We start from the raw sequence: 22,994 nt of genomic DNA on the forward strand, positions 1-22,994 counted from the left end.
AAAAGAATGCTCAGTCACAGTAGTTTTCAGATGTGGATAGTAATATGCACAATCTCCAATTTCAGTCACACAACTCTCTGCCAAGTTACTAACTGGAAAAAAAAAGGCATTCCTTAGCTGCAATGCACATTTTTTAGGGTATGAGGGAATAGTTTTCTTGCTTAGGAAAGTAAAAGAGAAAGAAAAAGGTGTATTACAAAGTATACTTAACATCTGCAGAAGTTTTGCATGTTATTTGTAAAAGAGAGTGAGCAAGTTTCCAAATTAATTTGGGGGCAAAGTTTAACTATTACACAGCACTGAACATATTTATCAACATATAATCTATAAGGAATGCTTTAACTACCTTAACCAAAGTATTTACAGATGAACGAATAAAGAGTACATACTTCAGCTTCAGAATCAGCCAAGACCACTTAAAACTAAGAAATTTATTATAGTATTACTGTTCAATCACATTTAGGATTTCCACAAATTTTGATGTATGAATGTACAAAAATTTCAAGTGAGCTTTCACCAGCATGCTGTGTGATGGCATTTCATTTTACCATTTTAAATTACATTGGCCGCAAAGGAAAAGAAACTAAATTAAAAGCACTAGAGAAGAATGATACTTCAAATAATTTAGCATGTAAATAGACATTTAAGAGGACAAATGGGACAACCAACTGCTAATAGCCAGGAAATGGATGAGGCAGTATGTTACAGACTGATGGTTAGTTATCAGGATGCAATGTTTGACAAGAATATCAATACTGGTATTTTGTCTAGTTTATAAGTATTATAAAAATAAGGAAAATAATAAAATTAAATTAGGATAAAGCAACTATGACAAGAAATAAATAGTGTGTAAGTGAGTGATGGGACTTGTAGTCCAGTCCCAAAATGTTAAAAAAGAATAAATACAGTTCAGCATTCTTTTCCCCCCCAATATGAACATTCACATAAAAAAAGTCCTTGAAATTTTAGTTGATGTTGCTGGTAGAAGCAACATTTGTTTGATCCCTCCATCGGAATGTGTGTTTACTTTATGCCGATAGAAGAAAATGCCTTTTCATAGCATCATAGAATACTATAACTGGAAGGGACCTCGAGAGGTCATCAAGCCCTCACAGCAGGACCAAGAACCATCTAGGTCCAGGCTGGGCAAGATGCAGTTTAGGGGCTGGATCTGGCCCAGAGCTTTGATCCGGTCCACAGACTGCATCTGGCCACTTTCTGTTTATATCCTGATGCCTATGTCACTAAATTTCCAGGCGATGGCTGAGGCAGCAGGATCCTATTTAAATGTCTCATGGCTCCTGGTCGTAGCTCTACCTTGGCAGGTGCAGGAGGTGTGAGCCATTTAAATAGCTGTAGCAACTCCGGGCGGCTGCCAGGAAATGCATTAACAGTGGGGCATGGAGCTGTGAGCCCTTTGCTGTGTTTTTAATTCAAAGCCTCCAGTCCCAGACAACTCTGGGGAGAGGCTCGTGCCCAGCCCCACTCCTTCCACCTTGGGGTAAAGCCCAGCCCTTGAACATGTACCAAAATTCATTAAATGGCCCCCCTGTGAAAATTATTGCCCACCCCAATCTAGACACAAATCTATCTAACCTACTCTTAAATACCTCCAGTGATGGAGATTCCACAGTCTTGCTAGGCAATATATTCCAGTGTTTAACCACCCGGGCAGTTAAGAAGTACTTCCTAATGTCCAACCTAAAACTCCCCGTTGATGCATATTAGCTTGTGGTCGACTATGACCACTAGATCCCTTTCTGCAGTACTGCTTCCTAGGTAGTCGCTTACCATTCTGCATGTGTGAAACTGACTGTTTCTTCCAAAGTGGAGTACTTTGCATTTCTCCTTATTAAACTTCATCCTGTTTACCTCCCTTCTACAAACCATTTCTCTAGTTTGTCCGGATCATTTTGAATTATGACCCTATCCTCCAAAGCAGTTGCAACCCCTCCCAGCTTGGTATCGTCTGCAAACTTAATAAGCGTACTCTCTGTGCCAGTATCTAAATCACTAATGAAGATATTGAACAGAACCAGTCCCAAAACAGATCCCTCTAGGACCCCACTCAATATGCCCTTCCAGCATGACTGTGAACCACTAATATAACTATTCTCTGAGAACAGTTATCCAACAAGTTATGCACCCCCCCTTATATTAGCCCCATCTATGTTATACTTCCCTAGTTTATTGATAAGAAGGTCTGGATATGGTCTCTCATATGTTGTACCAAAGTCTAGTTATACCATCTCCACAACTTGTCCCTTATCCATAAGACTTGTTATCCTATCAAAAAAAGCTATCAGATTAGTCTGACATGATTTGTTCTTTACAAATCCATGCTGGCTGTTCGCCATCACATTATTTTCCAGATGTTTGCAGATTAATTCCTTAATTACTTGCTCCATTATTTGGCATTGAAGCTAAACTGGCTGGTCTATAGTTTTCTGGGTTGTTCTTATTTCCCTTTTTATAGATGGGCACTATATTTGCCCTTTTCAGTCTTCTGGAATCTCTCCTGACTTTCATGATTTTTCAAAGATGATAGATAAAAGCTCAGATACCTCCTCTATCAGTTCCTTGAGTATTCTAGGATGCATTTCATCAGGCTCTGGTGACCTGAAGACATTTAACTTTTCTAAGAAACTTTTAACTTGTTTTTTCTTTATGTTAACTTCTAAACCTACCCCATTTCCACTAGCATTCACTATGTTAGGCATCCCATCACCATCAATCTTCCTGGTAAAAGCCGAAACAAAGAAATCATTAAGCGCCTCTGCCATTTCCAAGTTTCCTGATATTGTTTCTCCCTCTTCACTGAACAATGGACCTACCCTGTCCTTGGTCATCTTCTTGCTTCTAATATATTTGTAGAATGTTTTCTTGTGGCGCTTTATGTCTCTAGCTAGATTGAACTTGTTTTGTGCTTTGCCTTTCTAACCTTGCCCCTTCATACTTGTGTTATTTACTTATATTCATCCTTTGTAATCTGACCTAGTTTCCTCTTTTTATATGACTCCTTTTTTAATTTTTAAGTCATCTAAGATCTCCTGGGGAAGCCAAGGTAGTCTGATGGCATACTTTCTATCTTTTCTATGCAGGGGAATAGTTTGCTTTTGGGCCCTTAAGAATGTTTCTTTGAAAACCTGCCAGCACTCTGAGTTTACTAAAATTTGCCTTCCTGAAATCCATTGTCTTTAGTTTGCTATTCTCTCTTCTACCATTCCTTAGAATCATGAACTCTATGATTTCATGATCACTTTCACCCAAACTGCCATTCACTTTCAAACTTTTAACCAGTTCCTCCCCTATTTGTTAAAATGAAATCTAGAACAGCTTCCCCCCAGTAGCTTTCACAACCATCTGAAATTAAAAAAAATGGTCTCCAATATGTCTAAGAACTTGTTGGATAATCTGTTCCCTGCTGTGTTCGGTTTTGAAATATCTATTTCAAAAATGAATACAGCAGGAAATAATTCAAAAATCTGGAAATAATTAAAAAATAATAGAAAATGACTTTTTAATCTGTTTTTAGAAATAAAAGTCTGGGTCGAATGTTTGGCTTACTATTTGGTGAATTCATTCCTATTGCAAGTGGGTTTCAATCCAAAGGTCCTGAGGTCAGTAAGAGTCCTGCCACTGATTTTAGAGTGCTTTATATCCTTTAGAGGCTATAAATGTGAATATACTGAAGTTGTATCCTTAAAATTGTGGCTGATGGTATTTCTGATCTCAAATGAAAATTTGTAGCACTTGAAACTCTTCCTCTAGTGGGAAATACAAATACTAAAGGATGCTTTGCACCAAGAGGCAGAGGGTAGAGATTAGGGGTGGGGGAAAAAAGAAATCTGAAAGATGTTTCTGAGTTATTGATTGATCCTTAAATACATGAAGCTTTCTGATATTTAACCTAAATGAATACCTAATAGATTTCCAAGAGCAGAAGGGGTCATTGTAATCATTTAGAGGAGGGGCGGGCAAGAGAGCTGTCCAGAGGAGAAAATGGAATTTCAGCATGCCACCATCTTAGTTTTTCCCTGTTCACATTTAAGATCATACTAGTAAACTGTAGCTAGAATTATTTTAACAACAAGGGACATATGACCCACCAGTTTGTTGAATAGACCAGTATGAAAGAACAGTAAGTATAATTAAAACAAGAATTGCTGCTTAGAAGCAGTGTTCCCTCTAATTTTTTATGTCCATGCGAGGAATGAAATTAGTCAGGTGCACCAATATGGAGATGGTGAGTGACTTATCACCTCCATATTGGTGACATAAAAAAATTCATTCTGAACATGGATGATTTCTGGCAGGGGTGAGGCCTCGGGGTTTGGAATATGGGAACAGGCTCATGGCTGGGGAATGAGGTATTTGGGATACAGGAGAGGGTTTCAGGCTGGGGCCAAGGAGTTTGGAATGCAGGAGTGGGCACAGGGAAGGAGGCTGGGGTGGGGAGGTGGGGTTTGGAGAGGAGTTAGGGTGCAGGTGGGGGCTCAGGGTTGGCATGGGGTCTAAGAGGGAGCTAGGATGGTGAAGGGGCTCAGGGCTGGGGCACAGGGTGCTCACCTAGAGCAGTTCCTGTTTGGCAGGAGGAAGGTGTCTCCACACTGCTCCGCATTCACCTGTTGGCACTGCCCTCCGTAGCTCTCACGGACTGTGATTTGAAGCCAATGGGAGTTGCAGAGCCAATCTAGCAGGGAGCAGCCATAACTAGGAAAAAAAGGTACATTCCTCCAGCCCCAGCAGGGCTATCAAGGAGCTGCTGCCATGGAGGAAGAGGTGCACTCCTCCAGCCCCCAGTAAGACGCTACTTTGGCTCGGGAAGAAGGATCTGTCCCCTAGCTGCAGCAGCTCCATGCCTAGCAGCCCTAAGCACTTGTGTGGGGTGTATAAGGCTTAGAGTAGTAATTCTCAAACTTTTTGGCCCATGAACCCACCCCGCTCAATGCAGACCTTTCTCTGACCACCAGCCAACCACTAATGATGACTAAATCCCTGCTGCACGGGGTAGGGGTAGGAGGTGGAACGAGCCCCAAGCCTACAGCCTGAACCACTGCTCTAGAGGTATCTAGCCAACATTATGTAGGGGAGGTCTCACTCCAGTCAGCTCATTTTGTTAAGACATGTAAGATGATGTGTTACATAAGAAAATATTTTCTGAGTATAGGAAAACAAGACACTTCAATTTACACTTAGTGACCCTCAGCAGTTGGTTATCAGTACAAGGAATCAGTTCATCAATGGTTACAAGAATGGAAACCCTTTGAACAAAATTAATGGCATGTAACCTATTAATATTATGGTGAATAAATATAGAAAAGTTAAATTAAAGATACAATTTTCAGGGATATGAACATCTTCAAATAACTGAGAACGACATAACTAGCATTATGAAGTTATATTTTTCCCATTTCTATGTCCTAAAACAACACTGTGAAAAATACAGCTATAAACTGACAGACCACATAGTCCATAAGGCAAAACAGGAAGATTAGTTTAAACCAGTCCTGTGAATTAAGTAACTCACTGCATGTCAGAAACACTGTGTTGAACCCTAAACTATAAGTAGGGTGCAAGTCATTTGCACAACTGAAATGTTCCTTGACTTTATATGCATTTTTAAAACTAATTTAAATAAAACTTTTCAGAAAGTTCAACGGGAAAGCTCAATTTGATTGGCTACCTGCAGGGCTGCTTAAAGTCATAAGAGATGGCACAGAGCCACACAAAACTTTGTAACAAAATCTAGTTCAATTCGCTGATGTCACAGTTGATGCACTAGTTCTATTGGCAACACACTGAGTATTTCCTTATGAATATATTCATTTCAGTGAAATAAAATATTCTAGTTGGAAAAGCTGAGTAGGAATAAACTATGCCTTTCTGAGGGCTATAAGCTAAAACAAACTAATGTGAGTAATGAAATTATTCTCCCATATATTTAAGACAGCCTGATATATTAACAATTTAAAAAAAAATAAATGCATTATATAATAATTTAAGTGTGAAAATATTTTTCCTAAGAGGGACCTCAAATTATATCATTAATGTCCTCATAGAAAGCATAGCAGAAGTTGAAACTGATGGAAAACATATTCTCTTCAATTGTCTCATATGGGTAGCCATGTTAGTCTATATCATCAAACATAATAATAATGAGGCCTGTAGCACTTTAAAGACTAAACAGATTTATCTGGGCATAAATTTTCATGGGCAAAAACCTACTTCATCAGAAGCATGACAAACGGGTTTTTGCCCACGAAAGCTTATGCCCAAATAAATCCGTTAGTCTTTAAAGTGCTACAGGACTCCTTGCTGTACTTTCAATTGTACTTTACTGGGTATAGTGTTGACATCTCTGTCAATGCTAGTGCTCCAAGTGGAGTTGCTTCAGCCATGGTTAAGCAGTCAATCATACTAGTAAGCCATACTCATTGTATTTTTATTACAGGGGACAAGGTCACACAAACCACTGCGTGATAGGAATCTTGCTACTGTGCATGTTGCTGTGAGATTAACTGACAGATATTGTAAAGGAGATGACAATATTCCATGTTTCTTGCCCTATACCATCACCCAACTGAGACAATTCTGCATTGTGTTAGAACATTGCTGGTAATATATTTTACTGTTATCACTTCTGCAACATTTCTAGAATACGTCAGAACCTTTTAAAGATCTCCCCCATCCCTAATAACTGCAACATATGCATATTGATACATACATATTTGCTCATGATGATAATTTATTTCAGTTCAAACATTTCATTTTGTCAGGTAAACAACAGAAAGCTCACATGGCTTTATTCTTTGCAGAAGACTTAACTCATTTAACTTCCTTACTTTTATTATCTTAACTCATTTTAAGAAAATACTATACTAATTTGTCTCAAGAACCCCACGTTCTTTTCCTTGTTCTAGTGAAAACATTTAGGCTACATCTACATTGGCAAGATTTTGTGCAAAAGCATAAGCTTTTGCGCAAAAACTTGCCACCTGTCTACACTGGCTGCGAGTTCTTGCACAAGAACACTAACGTTCTAATGTAAGAAATCAGTGCTTCTTGCGCAAGAAATATGACGCTCCCACTCAGGAAAAAGCCCTCTTGCGCAAGTGTTCTTGCCCAAGAGGCCAGTGTAGATAGGCAACGTGAATTTCTTGCGCAAGAAAGCCCTATGGCTAAAATGGCCATCGGAGCTTTCTTGCACAAGAGAGAATCTACACTGGCACGGTTGCTTTTGTGCAAAAGCACATCTCTTGCGCAAAAACACATGCCAGTGTAGACGCTCTCTTGTGCAAATACTTTAACGCAAAAACTCTCGCGTTAAAAGTATTTGCGCAAAATCTTGCCATTGTAGACGTAGGCTTAGTGACTACCAACAAATAAGAGGTAAACACATCACAAGCTTTTAACTCAGCTAATAATTGAAGAGATGAAAAAAGGCTACTGTAAATTAAGCCTGCCCATTTGTTCAGATGCAACATTAATTGTAAGTTGTACATCACTGTGTGATACAAATAGACACAACAGAAGTAACACTAGGCTCCTGAGGAGTTCAGAGTCCTTTATTCTTTATGTTGTTAGAATCTAGGAAATAACTCTCCCTGCTGTTGACACAATCAAGTAACTCTCAAATTAGTGGTTATAAATACAGTCAGAGGAGAAGATACTGATGAGATGTATTCTAAATCCTTATTTGAAGATGAAATAATTTCTTGAATGGGCACCATATGATTATGCTGCCGTATGTGGGTCAACATGATTTACTCTGGCAGCTCTCAACTCATCTCATACTTGACTATCTCTTGATATTAAAAAATGCAAGCCTTCTTCAAATCAACCCTCCATTATAAATATCCACAAGTCAGTGAGCTCTTATTTATGTAAATTACTAGCCTAGCATTTCTCAATTTGAATAAAAAACCACACCCAGCTCTCCAGTACCTGTCAGCACAACAGACAGATTTAATCCATGCCAACTGGCTACTTACACTTATTCAGCTGTTCACAATGACAAGACCTCAAAGAATGCAAACTACTGAAATGAGGTTTAACTGATTTTGTCTAAATTCTGCTTATTCTTAAAACAGTCATCTCCAGGCAAAACACCGAAACATAAGAAGTGGCATCCCATTACTAAAACCCTCCAAGTGAGTCAAAATATTTTGCTGCAATATAACTGGGCACAGGTACAAATACTCTCTAACAGAAACATCATATTTAATTAGGTCTAAAGCAAGCAAAACAGCCCTTTTTTAGAGGGGGAAAAACCTCTTACCTTTAGTAGCAATTCGAACACACTGAGTTTTCGTTTCCTGTTAAGGGAGGAAAATTAAAGAAAATATAGTCAAATTAATAGTTCAATTTCTCTCACTTCGCGAACAGTATTAGTATTGCATAGGGTAGTGGAGACCGATGAGTAAAAGAATTTTGTCTCATCAGAGGTAGCAAGCTCAGTAAAATTGTTAACTAATTATCAATCATACTCTAGGTTTATAGTTATTTACTACAAAGGACTTGCACATATTTTACTTATATACACATACAAATTATATTTATTTTTTTTCCACCAGTGATTCATACAATGCATGAGATCACTTAGCAGTTGGAGAAAGGAATTGGCTATGCACCAATGTAAGAAACAGTTTTAATCTTATCTGAATATGTTAGCCTTTTTCTGTAGTCACTCTCTTTAGATTTAATATGATACTTTAAAGCTAATATAAAAATGAAAAAAGTTTCTGTGATGGGATGTAACTAGCCCCTTAAAACTATGTAGGTCTGTTTTAACAAGTAATTAGCCAATGATTAAACCCAATTTAATACAGCAAGATCTGTATTTTCCCCCAAACAGCATTTCTTTCCTATCTATATTATTGCCTTCAGGATTCCATATTTCTTTTCTTGACTCTTCCCCTCACTCCCTCCTCAAAAAAAGACAAAAACAAAACAACAACAAAATGTAAGCACACACAAGAATTATTTATTTCAAAAGTTCTGTGCCAACCGCTTTGGAAAACTGTGATATACAAATCAATAAAGAGAGATCCTCTGCTAAAAACGTATATGACGTGTTCAATCAAGAGGCATTGTTCAGCTCAGATAAAAGCTCCACTGAGTTGATATCAGAAATGTCAATATAACCTATGGTGAATTTTCCTTAGGTATTGGCTAATATGTGCTCTGCCTTTACATTTTCTGCAGCAACCAGTGTGTAATGTAGGCTCCAACCCAAAAGAGCACTTTTGCATATACATGGGAGTAATCCTACTGATTTCAGGTTAAATAAGCGCTGAAATATTCTGCAGGGTCAGACACACAGTGTACAACAGTATTCTATGTACATTATGGTAAAACATATACCAGCAACTGGTAACAAAACTAATGAAAATCGTGAACAGAAATCTGTCCCAGGTTTTTATATCATACATACGCAACCTCTCTCAAATGTCAGATCAAATTGTCTCCCTCAGCTTTCGGTCATTACCTATTACAATACAGAAAATAAAACATGGATCTATTCTGGGGCTTTTTTTGGGCATTGATTGGGTTTATTTTTCAATCATTACATATGGTATGAAATATCAATTACCTCAGAACCCAGTTAAGTTGTTGGAAGCCAACGAAAGTTGTTAGGTGGATTAATGAAGGTGGTGAGGGAAGTATATATGTATATGTGACAGGTAGAATTTCCTTCCCTTTGTTTGCCTCAATTAAATTTATCAAGAGAAAAGTCTGTCTCATCAGAAAAATCCTCCAGCTTCATAGTAGTGTGTAATTTCATTAGACATAGCATTTTTTCCTACCTTTATATGATGAAGGGGCAATGTTCATAATTACAGGTATACGTGAGAATTTGTTCAACAAACTCAATGGCAATCTATTCAATAGCTGTGATTTATTATTAGCCACAGCAGAAATCCAAATAGAAGGGTACAAATGGCTTCTATTTCTTTCAGAAGGACCAGGTGAAGATCATTTGCCTTCAATCTAGCTGCTTATCCCAGCAATTTCACTTAATCCCCCCTGCACACCTGAAATAGGGGCTTTATGCCCAGAACGTAGCGATTTCCTATAGAACTATACTTATCTAAAGCATAATTCATAAACTGAATTTTTAAATATCTCAAGTTACTGTGCTGAACACGATTGTCCTTCCCCCCTGCTATATTTCAGTTTACAAAAGAAAATAATTCAATGACAACAGCATGAGGTTTGAAAAGTCATGTTGTTTTTCACACCTGGAACCCTCTTCAGAGAGCAGCTTCCTGTCATTTTGTTCTTTGCAATATACATACAGAATCAGCGGCAGTGCTCAACAGCTGTGCCAAAAATGAAAAAGTAAGGAGGCACTGAAAGCAATCTAAAGCCATACCCTTAACTACTGCACAGTAGTCAAGCAATCAAAGTAGAATTGTGTATAAAAATGCTCACTAACATACCATGGACACAGGGTTACTTCATAATCTGGGGATTTTTACTTTTTATTTGATGTTTGGTGTCAGAGTCCTGAAAAGTTTACATCATTTAATTAGCCTGCTGAGCAAAGTAAGTTCTCTTTATCCTGCAGTAATTTAATCTTTTGAAGTGTGCAAGTATTGAGAGTTACAAGAAAAATAATGGATGTTATTTACTGAGGAGGCAGAATCACACAGCTGAAATTATTTCACTCAAACTATTACCATGAGATTTATTATAGTCTCAGCTATTAATAATTACTAAGAAGCAGGTGTAGTGTGAAAAATAGATGGCTCAAAGCCATATAGTTACAGTACAGAAGCCAGTGCCAGGTTAGAACAGCACCGACAAACTACACCTAACTTTGAGAGTCATCAACAGGATTACCATCTGAGCTATTTCCAACAGGAAAATATAGCTGGCACTTACCTTCTCAACACTGCTCATGGCTTGGAAATAGATATTGTAGCCTTTCCGAGGAGCCAGAGGTGGGTTCCAAAAGCCCTGGTATGTTCTATTATCACCAACAGTGAAAGGGGCTGGTTCAGGAAGGTTACCAGGGGGCAACTCAGCAGCAAAATAATATGGTGAGCCTCCGCTTACAGCATTTTGGTATGTGACTGGAACTTGGTAGCACTCCATTGTGCCTGTTTCTCGCTTTGTTCGGTGTGGGTGCAGCTCCTCAACCACAATCTGGTAAGCACTTTATAAAGAGGGAAACAATGAGCCGGTCATCTGTAATTCTCAAATTACACAAAAACATGATGCTGGGTTCAGTTTAAAAAGATAGTGACTGGGGGGGAAAAAAGACAAAAAGCTTGCAAAAGTTATGCTGAAGCTATGCAACTCAGCTGTGAAATGCTGTACCACTGTTATGCATTTTATAAAAATAAATCACTTTTAGACCTATTCTACAGCAGAAAAACCATGTTCACTGATTTTATTTTACATATGCATTTTTATTTTTTCTTACTCTTTCAATAATTTCTTTTAATATATTTTCTAACAATACAAAGAAACAAAAGCAAATAAAAAAATCCCTCTCACCTCTGAAATGTTTTGTTATTAAGAAATCCATGATGACTCTGACATTAACAGTGAGGAGACCTGTGGCACCTTAAAGACTAACAGATTTATTTGGGCATAAGCTTTTGTGGGTAAAATACACTTTGTCAGATACATCTGTGTTTTTTACCCGCGAAAGTGGGTAAATACAAAGTGTTTTTTTACCCACGAAAGCTTATGCCCAAATAAATCAGGTGTCACAAGACTCTCTGTTGTTTTTGCAGATACATACAGATAAACATTTCTACTTCTCTGAGACTCTGACATTAACCGTACATTGTAATAGATTAGGCTCTTTGTCTGATATTCGGAGGCATATGAAGTTAGCATTTTCCTTTGAAATGATATTATAGCAAGCTCAGCTTCAAGGCCCAACATAATGACTGCCTCCAGGCAGTGCTTGAAGCACCAATTTGCAGTTGTCATATCATTAGAGACAGAATGTGCTGACAGACTTCTCCCACCTCTTGACCTTGCTAAGGCATCTATCTTGGCTCAGAGCTATGCAGATCTAAAATACAAGTGACACGCTATAATACAAGCACAGATGGACAGAAATCTGTCCACTCCACCAAAATAGACTGCCTCATTTCTCTGCAGTTGTCAACAATAAAATGTTACAAATTGTTGAAGCAGATGGCATTCAGCCTATTAAAACTCTAACCCAAACCTGCCAATACCTTTTTTGAAATGGTCCAAAGCTTGGTCACTTTTCAAAATCATGCTCTCTAAAGAGAAAAGGTAATTATAATTCTTCTTCCCTGTTGAAGAACTACATAACTACCGTATGTTACCAACCCATTATCAGCATTCAATGTTCTGCAGCAGCAGATTTTTTTTTTCACAAAGGAAGAACAAAGATAAGTTCTTATGCTGGAAAACAAAAAAGTGGATGGAAAGGGGGATTTCTTGTAGCCCTGAGCTTGAAAAATGCTCATTCAATTATCTCTGGGAAGTAGGCAAGAGCAGAAATAGTTGAATTAACCTGACAAGATTGTCAGTTTCATTCCTGCTTAAAAGTCTTCCAAACAGGAGGAGTGAAACTGACCAGAGTTTTGGAAGTGTCACTCAGTTGCTTCATATTTGCTACAGCTCCTTTATTGTGAGCTGCCAATGAACTGGAACGGACTCCACTCTCTGAAGTTCCAGGAGAGAAGGAAACTTGTCAACTGCAATATCCTGCCAGTTTACATGAATAAAACTAGCAGGAAAAGTGGAAGGACATCTCTATGTGCACACGACTGCAAGAAAACTATCTCCTGGAATATACTGTTATGTCATTCAGCTGAGAAGTGCAGTTTTCAACATAGTTCCATTTCAGTCCTTCTAGAGATTATTCGATTTCAGATAAATATTTTCTTTTTATTAGCCAAAAATTTGACCGAGAGAAGGGGGTAGAAGACCTACATATTAGCCAATTCATCTTTAACAGTGTCCATTAGGGATGTCAACGTGTAGTCAACTATACGATTAACTGATAAGTCTGGGTTTATCGGTTAATCCTGTCAAATACATGCACTCTCCCTCCCCCTCTTGCCTCTGAATCAGAAACATAATGGAGGGGAAGGCGAGAGGCAACACACATGGGGAACCAGCTCCCACGGAGCTGCCTGTTCCCCTCACCCACAGAGTGCATGTGCCGTGCACCCGGGCCCAGGGCGCCAAAAGGGCATGGGCCAGCCCTGCCCCTCTCATAAACAGTTGTAAAAGGCTTGTGCATACAGTCTTTTGAAATGTTCTTAATAATGTTCCCTCAATGCAAAACTGGAAGCTCAAAAGGCAAATGGCAATTTAAATCGTCCATTTTAAAAGCTATCCTTACCTAACTCCATTTACTAAAATGATCCCATCCCAGTATCTACATCATTACACCAAACACTACAACTATTATTGGTAAGAGAGAGTAGTTTGACATGCATTTGAAAAAGTGGGTCTTTGCCCACGAAAGCTTATGCTCCAATAAATCTGTCAGTTTATAAGGAGGCACAGGACTTCTCGTTGTTCTTGCAAATTCAGACTAACACAGCTACCCCTCTGATACTTAGTTTAGTGTAAGGAGAAGATCCATAAGGTTTCATTTTCTGGTGTGGGGTGCAAAGATATAATAATGGCATGATATGGGCTAGTTGGTGGAAGACTGTGGGATATGTATGGTTTAGAAGACTGAACTTTTCATTTTCTTGCTTTTGAGGGTGTGAGTGAAACATTTTTTTGGGTAGCAGCTCCATCTGCTTCACAACCAAGTTTTTTGCCATATTAATTAATAAATAGGCAGAAGAAAGGAAGTTTGGAAGTAATAAAGGGCAATATTCTCCATCTCCTTGTGCAGGTTAAACAGGATTAGAGGTATTCTAAAGAGAGAGATGGTGTTTGAGAAGCTGCTGAGTAGATTGTTGGTGCCCAAAAGCTCTGTGATTGTTGGCATTAAGAGCTGGGCAGGTAAGCAGAGAGAGACCTGAGAGAGAAAGGGTCAGTGTGGCTCTTCTGTGGAGCTTTGGTATATAGAGACCATTTTTCTTATCTCAAACTGATCTAATAACCCAAAACACTACAGTATGTGCAAGTAAGGAGCTCAAGGCTTGCTATTCTGCAAGCAGACCTCAACCCTCCCCTTCCCCACAAACTAATCACTAAATAGGTATGGATAAATACTGTCCACACTTGGTCTGTATCTTGACTCTGACTTAACAGGTGCTACCTAACCCATTTTAAAAGCCTAGTGTAGACAAGACATATTGTTACTTCAGTGTGTGCTAAACAGGTTAAATTATAATGATGGCCCTTGCTAGGCATACTGGAAATCTGGCTCATTACTAATCTAAGCCGTAATTACTTGCTTATTATTTCTGTATGTAACTCATATTGTTGGACTCCTGGTACAATGAAAACAGCCAGATAGATAGAAACATATTTCCAATTAAAAACACCTCTAAAATATCTAAAATGTCTGAAATAGATTTGTAGTAATACATATGGCATCAAATCTGAAGGTGCACTGTTGAAAGACTTCAATCACTTCATAGGTACTACTGAAAGGTAGCCATTTTTAACTGCTACTGACTATAATCTGAAACACCAGTCTGATGATGAAAAACTACATGTCTTGTAACAAATTCTGAATCATGCAGTGTCGTCCCCTTCTGTATTTTTTGTCTAGAGTTTGGTTTAAAACTTCTGGAAGCAATAAAAGCCCAAGCAATTATGATATAATACTTGATCAGCATGACATGAGCATGGTTCATGATAATAGTGGTGACTACTACAGCATACAGTTTTTTAAGACAGCTACCTGTTGATCTGAACTGGATTAAGTAACAACTGTTTTCTGAGGGCTCTGGTAGAAACAGGAGCATAGTAAAATCTAGTCTTAGTGTAGTTTTGTCCTTTTTTTTAAAGCAAATAACTATAAAATCAGTGGAGTTATACTATAAACAATGGGCCTCTATTGACTGAAAGTAATGAGGACATTAAACAGGTGATTAAAAACAATTATCACTTGACCATTGGTGGATGCCTGGTTTAGAAGAAAAATGAACAGCAGATTGCTCAATAACCTAGGCAGCACTGTCCTCCTTGGGCCTGGGAACCTAGAGTTTAACTCTTACCCTGCTTAGTTAAAGCACATAGGTAGGATGCAGCAAGTGAAGTGGTGTTAATCTTTTAACATCTACCTGGTAATGCTCATTATGACAGTGAAACATACTTGTGGTGGAAACAGAAGGTCAATGTAAGCTGAGTGAAGCTTTACTAAAACTGGTAGTAAAGTTCACTGAAATGCATTGAAGCAATTCAGGATTTCAGTATTTTACATTTATCTTTTGTATTAAGATGCTGGGGATATATAACTGATAGCAATATGCATATTTCAGATATGGATAGCCATGTAATGCCTGGAGTATTTCTTGGAGAGGCACTCTAGATCAGGAATAAGGAATAAAAATATCACATCACTTGCAGGTCTGGTTTTCCAGGTTTGAGAATACTCGTTTTATTGCACTCATGCTTAATTTCAGTGAAGAGAAACACTCACTATGGTAAGAGCATAGATAAAATTGATGGACCTGGATTTTGTACTGTTTCAGCCCACCTGAAGGTTCAAGTGTGGACACCATATGTCTGAAATTTTTTTGTTCAGCAAATACCAAGTTTGGGACAAAAGGGAGGCTCGCAGTACCTTTACAGTGTAAAAAAAGGACTTAATGGACTCTTATAAATTACTATGTATCTTTCTAATCTGAAAACTAATTCCCTTTTAGGGTTTATCTAAAGATGCTGACATATCTTTAGTTGTTCTATTTTGTGTTACACATACAATTATTTTCTGTTTTAATTTATAACTATCTACCACAAGCCATCTAGGAATACATTGGTTCTTTATGGTTAATAGTTTACCAAGTGCTCTAATTTAAGACCTCTCTCTATCATGTATAATTATTCTGTTTCTTAAACATTCCCATCACTGTACCGCCTAAGGTAATGTTTCGCACAGTGTTGTGTTTTAAAGCATGTATTCAAAAAAACTTTATATTTAAAATAAACAGGAAATGGGGCGGGGGAGGGGGGGTAGGGAAGGGAGAGAAGAATAATAAAGAAACAGGAAGTTAAGAAGGTCTCAATTTAACCACAATTATTTCTCTGACTTGCTCTGTTGCCCCAGGCAAACTCACTCCTCAGTTTCCCCACTGGCAAAATGAAATGATAAAAACTTAATTTCCCTCCACCCTCCTCTAGAGTCTTCCAAAATGAATGTGTGTACATTAACCTGAACATGTCAAGCATTCAATCTCATGGTCACAATGACATTCAAGGGCTTGTCCCAAGTGCTTCCAGTTAAATACATATAGCGCTGGACATTCTTCAATCTTGGTATAGTGTTGTGTATGGAAGTAGAGATCATAACTGTATTGTGTACAGACCTTTGCATCAATGATGAAGAAAGGACACAACTTTCCTGCTCGGCCTATCCTTAGAAGCTACATTTTAAAACTCTTGGTCAAAAAATAATAATGTTCTGCTACCAGACAACAACACAATACCAGACTAATAGTTATCTTAAACTTTCAATATTCTAAATATGTAATCTGCATCATCCTCACTGGTATAAAGGTGGTATGTGACTTATAAAGCTGGGCTAAAAAAAAAGCGTGGATCAGTAGAAGTGGATGTCTAAGTCTGACCAACCGCAAGTTTGTGGATTTGATTTAACTCTGTATTTGTTTCTGGACTTCTCACTACACACTCTTTTCTTTCAAGTTACCACAGCTGCATAATTGCAGCATATAAATAAAAAGTGGTAAGTTTAGAAGTTTTCTTTTGTTGGGAGTCAACATTGTTTATCATATAACTCCACTCTTCACCTTTTTATTGATTTTTTTTATCAGAATGGGTAGAGATGTATGATACACATGGAGTTCACATTTTTAAGAACCTTTTAAATTAGTTAATGGATTTTCAAAACTATAATTACAGTAAAAACATTTTTGTATGCATGTGCACACACACACTTTTTCCTTTCCCCAACATCTCCACTTTCACACCTCGTTTCACTTTTTCAACTGTCCCTCTTCAGGTGTGAAGTTGATGGAAGGGCTTCCAAGCGTGTCTGCCAGCCAGTCACATCTCAATACAGAAAGACAGTGAATTTTAGTACATCTAAACTGTGTAGTTACTACCACACTACTCTTCTGAAGACTGGAGGTGAACTTGCCAGAGTGAATGGAAACCCCCTATATTTATAATGGCCAGGATCCACTAAAAACCTGAGGAATTCTCTTTGAGGAAAGGGAATCACCACATGAAAGCACCACTCTTTAATTTAGAGAGCTGTGAATCATGTGTCTGACTCCAAAGATACTATTAATAATGCTAGCTTTTGAATAAAAAATGTTGAGGTGAAACTAGGAAATATTTTTCCTGGGCATTGATTAGGTACCACTCTTGCTAGGAGGAGAGTCTGTCTTAGAAGACTGATCCCTGAAGAGGGATGATGAAGGTAGTAGAGAGAAAAATGCTATGGTGTAGCCTGAAGGAACGATGTCCACCACTCACTGGTCCATTGTTATCTCACTCCGGTTGTGGAAAAAAAATTATAGATGGTCACTAGACGCTATGTGAGGCTTCAGTGGAAATGGTATCAAATAGCGGATCACTACTTCTGAGAATCTTGTCGAAAGTTTCTACTGGTGATGTTGAGTCAATGCAGGTGACACAGAAAGTTCAGGGTATGGTGAATTTTGCACCCTCTGTCTTTATAAAATAGTTTATAGGATTGTTGATGCTAAAATAATTGAGGAATACAGGAATAACTGAGGAATAGACCTAGGCTTATAGGGATGTTTACTGTTTTTCTTCTTCAGGGCTGGTATGTTTATGTGTGTATCTATTTACATTCAAGGAGTGGAGAGTTGCCCTGCAGTCCTTCAGTGAATGCTAAGACCCCATCAGTCTTTTCACTGAAAAGTCTCAAAGACCAAGTCCTTCATGCTGTTCCAGATTTGCCTGGGAAACCTCAAAGCAGAATAGCCTTCATTGCTGGAGCATGATAATGGCAGCTGACATTGACCACAGTTTGTAGTGATGTTCTGGCTACCAACTTCCCCCTCTCAAGAACATGAAACTGAATTCTGTTCGGCTGAAGTAATTTATTCTTAAAATAAAGGAACTCTGAATAACTTAGAAAATCATATCTTAGTTTGGTATTCTAAATTGGAAGCCAATATATGTAAATACCTTCCTTTTCAGTAAGTCCTAACTTTTGGCCTCTTTAATGGAGGGGATGGCTCTTGAGTGAAGCTTCCTCAAGCTTTCTGTGGAGTTCAGTGTGAGGTTTGCCAATAGAAAACTCCACTCTATTAGCTGGGATAAAATAATCCTTCTTAGGGATTGAGGTGCATGTTGGCAGTATATACCATACTACCTTTGCTGGCACCAATATGACTTCATTTACCAGGAATGCTCTATGCACACATTAACAGGTGTGTTGTGAGCAAGACACGAGAAGTCATTCTTCCACTCTACTCTGCGCTAGTTAGGCCTCAGTATTGTGTCCAGTTCTGGGCACCGCATTTCAAGAAGGATGTGGAGAAATTGGAGAGGGTCCAGAGAAGAGCAACAAGAATGATTAAAGATCTAGAGAACATGACCTATGAAGGAAGGCTGAAAGAATTGGGTTTGTTTAGTTTAGAAAAGAGAAGATTGAGGGGGGACATGATAGCAGTTTTCAGGAATCTAAAAGGGTGTCATAAGGAGGAGGGAGAAAACTTGTTCATCTTGGCCTCTGAGGATAGAACAAGCAGCAATGGGCTTAAACTGCAGCAAGGGAGGTTTAGCTTGGACATTAGGAAAAAGTTCCTAACTGTCAGGGAAGACAAATACTGGAATAAATTGCCCAGGGAGGTTGTGGAATCTCCATCTGTGGAGATATTTAAGAGTAGGTTAGATAAATGTCTATCAGGGATGGTCTAGACAGTATTTGGTCCTGCCATGAGGGCAGGGGACTGGACTCAATGACCTCTTGAGGTCCCTTCCAGTCCTAGTATTCTATGATTCTATGTTGAGGGCTGCAGGAGATCTGGACCTCCCCCCTAACCCAACATAAGGCTTCCTGGAATTGCTTGTGATTATACGGAGGGGATAGTGAAGCTGGAGATAAGGCGAATTCCTTTGTCAGGACCACCCTGGCCAATGGATCTGGTGCTCAGAGTTCCTCTGCTTGCTCTTTTGGAAAAGAGGTTTGACATCCTATTAAGATCACACAGACCTTAAGTATCACAAATATGGGTTCCATAGGCGCAGTAGGGATTGAAGGTGGGTTGTGAATGTCCCCAACACATGAGCAACCATCAATCCTAAGAGGGTATCTTGGTTTGGGGTGAAGACTGATCTCCTTCAGAGGAAACAATGACAGTTCCTCTATTAGCTTAGATTCCTCTTGTGGGTTTCATTGAAGGAAAGTCATGAATAGGAGATGGGATCGCGGATAGACTTCTCCCAAAACCTGTGTGTCCTGGTCTGGTTAGACAAGGGACAGGTCAGACAACAGGGGAGATTCCAGATCTAGCACAACAAAGATGACCTCCAGAATGGTTTATCTCCTTGCTCTCTCTTGAGTGTGCAGGGCTCTATCTGCCCATACCATCAAAACTGATGTAGAAAGGGTGGTACTGCTGGTGGCATTATTGCTGGAGCTAAGTCTGATACCAGCAGAGCCTTGCTATTTTAAGCATTTTTCTTGGGACCCTGAGACTCAGAATATCCTAAGTCTTTGGGAGCAAGGAGTAAAGACTTCACAGATTTGATCAGGATGGTGGCGGAATCAATCCTCTTCAGAACGGACTTAGAGGGAAAAAATTTGTTCTTGGACTTGTTAGTACATTCCCTGTTTTCTTGAAACTTTGATGGACGATCCATTGGTGTATTTTCTCTGGCTTCCATAAACAGTTCTCATGATAAGGGGGCACATTTCTTGATGACTCTGGCCACTGTAACAGGGTGTCCCCCAACCTGGGTCTGACTGGAGTCTCATAGCTTTTTCCATGTGGTGCTTTCTAAGATGGGATTACAATACATGCTGGGTAAAAACAAGGAAGGTGGTGATAAATACTGCACCAGGTAAACATATACACTTCCCTGAGGCAGCACAGGCAGTGCCAGAGGTCATCACTGATCAAGAATTAGCAGGAACAGGAGGGAGTTCCCTAGCTACTAGTTATATTTAAAATATATGCTAACTCTAAAACTAAAACAAACAAATTTTGAAATATTTACAAGTTTGAGTACAGGAAGCTAAAGAGAAAGGAGAAGCTGTAGACACTGGCAGTTCTGAAATGGAGACGGCACGGAACAATGGATGCTACTTGCCAGAACTCTCCAACACCAGGGTCACAAAGCGTTCACATGCCTGCAATAAACTACACATCGGGACCACCACTTGAAGTATGCCACAAGTTGCTATCCAGAAATTGTAATGGTTATTAGCAGGGGCAGTCAAATCCAGACCACCAAATGCTTTTGAATGTACTTCAAATCTTGTTATTCACTTATCTTGATCATTATTGTTATTTTTTTTAGAATTATTCTCTCTTGTGTCTGGACCATGACTATACCTTGACCAAGAAATTTGGACCCCAAGAAAAAAAATACCATTCTTCATTAGTAGTTTATTTATGGATATAATTATTAAAAATAAATGAATCTGAATAGTTACCTCCTGTGCCTAATATCAAATCAATAACACTAATAAGTAGACTCTAGAATTACAAACTCTCCATCTCTGTGAAGAGAAGTAGTGAAAACAGGTTAGTTCACATTTGGTTTAGCTGTGCAACTAAGCATCTGAAAGACTGAAATGGAGACCAAGCCTACAGATGTAAACATCTAAACACAATGCATTCTAAGCTACTCATCACATTGTACCAAGCTACTCAAGACCATTTTACTTTGAATAAAAAAGGTGTTTAGAAACAGATAATTTTCTGTACTTTAACGTGGATGAAGTACTGTCCTATTCAAGCCAAAATACTGGTAAAAAAAGTCTTTGACAAACAGAAAACAAACATGCATTTCCCATCAACAATGAGAAATTAAAACAGGATGTAGATTAATCTTTGCCAACAGACTTAGAATTATCTTTCTACTGGGAGCAAACAGGAAAAGGTCCCTCCAAAGTTAATATGATATGGAATATTTAAATATGCTGAAGGGACATCCCAAATAAAATTTAATAGGTATAGTATGATTTCTAATAAGCGCTTCTGGGAGACAAAAAAGGTCAAAGTTAGTTTGCACTACTATTATTCTCCTATTTCCTCCAACCTTCCAATTTTTCCAATCATAGCTATGAAACGTATTATATGATAGCTGATATAAAATACTGGAGAGGTAGTGTTATTTTCAAATTTGTGATCTAACGCAGTGTTTCTCAATCAGTGGTACAAGTACCTTACTGGTACTTGAGAGAAATCTGGGGGTATGTCAACACAACTGAAATTTGGAGAAAACTAACATTTTGTTTTAAGTTTTACAACGCTTTATTATGTTTGTACTTTTTACACCCAAAAATTTAAATCGCCCACCTGGCTAAGATTAAGTTGTTTAAGCAAATGTGTTGCAATGGTAGAAAACATTTGTGTGTCTGAAAATTGTAGTTACTGGGGATATATATATATATATATATATATATATATATATATATATATATATATATATATATATTTAAAAGGGGGTACTTTATAAAAAAAGGTTGAGAAACACTGTTCTAACAAATACTTACAAACCTCATCTTCCACAGATACCAAGAGAAGAAATGAAATGAAATTGTTCTGAAATAGCTAGCGGGCTATTTGAAACAGAACATATGAGTTGATGATTCAGGTAATAAATATCTAATCCCCTCACCCAAGAATTTACTTTTATTACCTACAGGTTTATTTGTAGACTTTCTCTAACCAAGAAAAACAAAACTCTTGACAGCAATGTGAAATGAATATCACTTAGGAATGAATTGCTTTAACTGCTAGACCCCATGCAATCTATTACAGAAACTCATTTGTTTGTTTGATTGATTGTTTTTTTAAATACATACCTGATAGGAGCACCTTTGGCTTGAGCTGGTCTCAACAGTACAGTTATGGTAGTGGCAGTTTCATTGAGGGACGCGTCAACTCCTTCATAGTCGGGTAAAGTGGGAGCTGATTAATGTTCAAGGAGGAAAAAAAAAATAAAATAAAAAGAAGCAGCAAGAATCAAATTAGCTAAAGCATTGTGACTTTTCATTAGATTCTGGCCCTGCACAAAAATTGCACGAAGTCACATTTTCACAGGCTTGCTGGAGCCTTTTGATTATTTTTCAGCTTGGCACCCACTACTGCATATCTGCAACACCACCAGCAGTAATAAAAAAAACCCCATAAAAATCTCAGTGTCCCTGAGGTAATGGGGACATTATAGGACAAAGGGTGGAAATGACTGGAGAAGGTGACTATGTATGTATTCGTCCTGAGTATTTTATTGTTGTTTATTGGGCTTTTGTGGAAAACTAGCAGAAAGGCTGTAAATCTCTCCTTAGCCCCTTCTTTTTCCTTTGTAACCACCCATCTTCATGCCCCTGCCTCCAGTAGCTTCAAAAATCTCTCTCCCTCCCTGGCCTCAATATTTTAGGATTCTTTCAAGTTTCATGTTTACTTTCAAGGAAGAATAGCCACACGCTACTAGATTTGGAACGATGATAAAAAACCCATCTTCTAAATCAGCCTAGTGTAGCTAAAAACTCCTCTGCCACTTTTCTAGCACTGCCCAGGATCACAGCTGGACAAAGAGAGGAGGCAGTAGTTTTCCTTGGAAGTATCACCTGCCAGTGCACCTTGAGGGAGTATTTTAAAGAGAAACTGTTACCTCCATTTTCTAGTCAGGCACTCAGAAAAACGTGGCTGAGGTGACATGCAATGCATTGAATTGGGAGTAGTTGAAAG

General features: G+C 38.4%; 1 protein-coding gene across 7 annotated transcripts in view; it reads right to left on the reverse strand.

Annotated features, from left to right (window-relative positions):
- PTPRK (protein tyrosine phosphatase receptor type K) overlaps positions 1-22,994 on the reverse strand; it is a 584,676-nt gene that overhangs the window by 75,152 nt on the left and 486,530 nt on the right. For all 7 annotated transcript variants that reach the window (XM_075924132.1, XM_075924131.1, XM_075924134.1 and 4 more), the window contains exons 11-13: positions 22,109-22,214; positions 10,891-11,164; positions 8,282-8,318 (exon numbers count right to left, since the gene is read on the reverse strand). In XM_075924132.1, the coding sequence (XP_075780247.1) occupies positions 8,282-8,318; positions 10,891-11,164; positions 22,109-22,214 (417 nt within the window). The remainder of the gene's footprint in view (positions 1-8,281; positions 8,319-10,890; positions 11,165-22,108; positions 22,215-22,994) is intronic.

The sequence above is a fragment of the Pelodiscus sinensis genome, chromosome 3 (assembly GCF_049634645.1).
Source record: "Pelodiscus sinensis isolate JC-2024 chromosome 3, ASM4963464v1, whole genome shotgun sequence".
Classification (NCBI taxonomy): Eukaryota; Metazoa; Chordata; order Testudines; family Trionychidae; genus Pelodiscus; species Pelodiscus sinensis.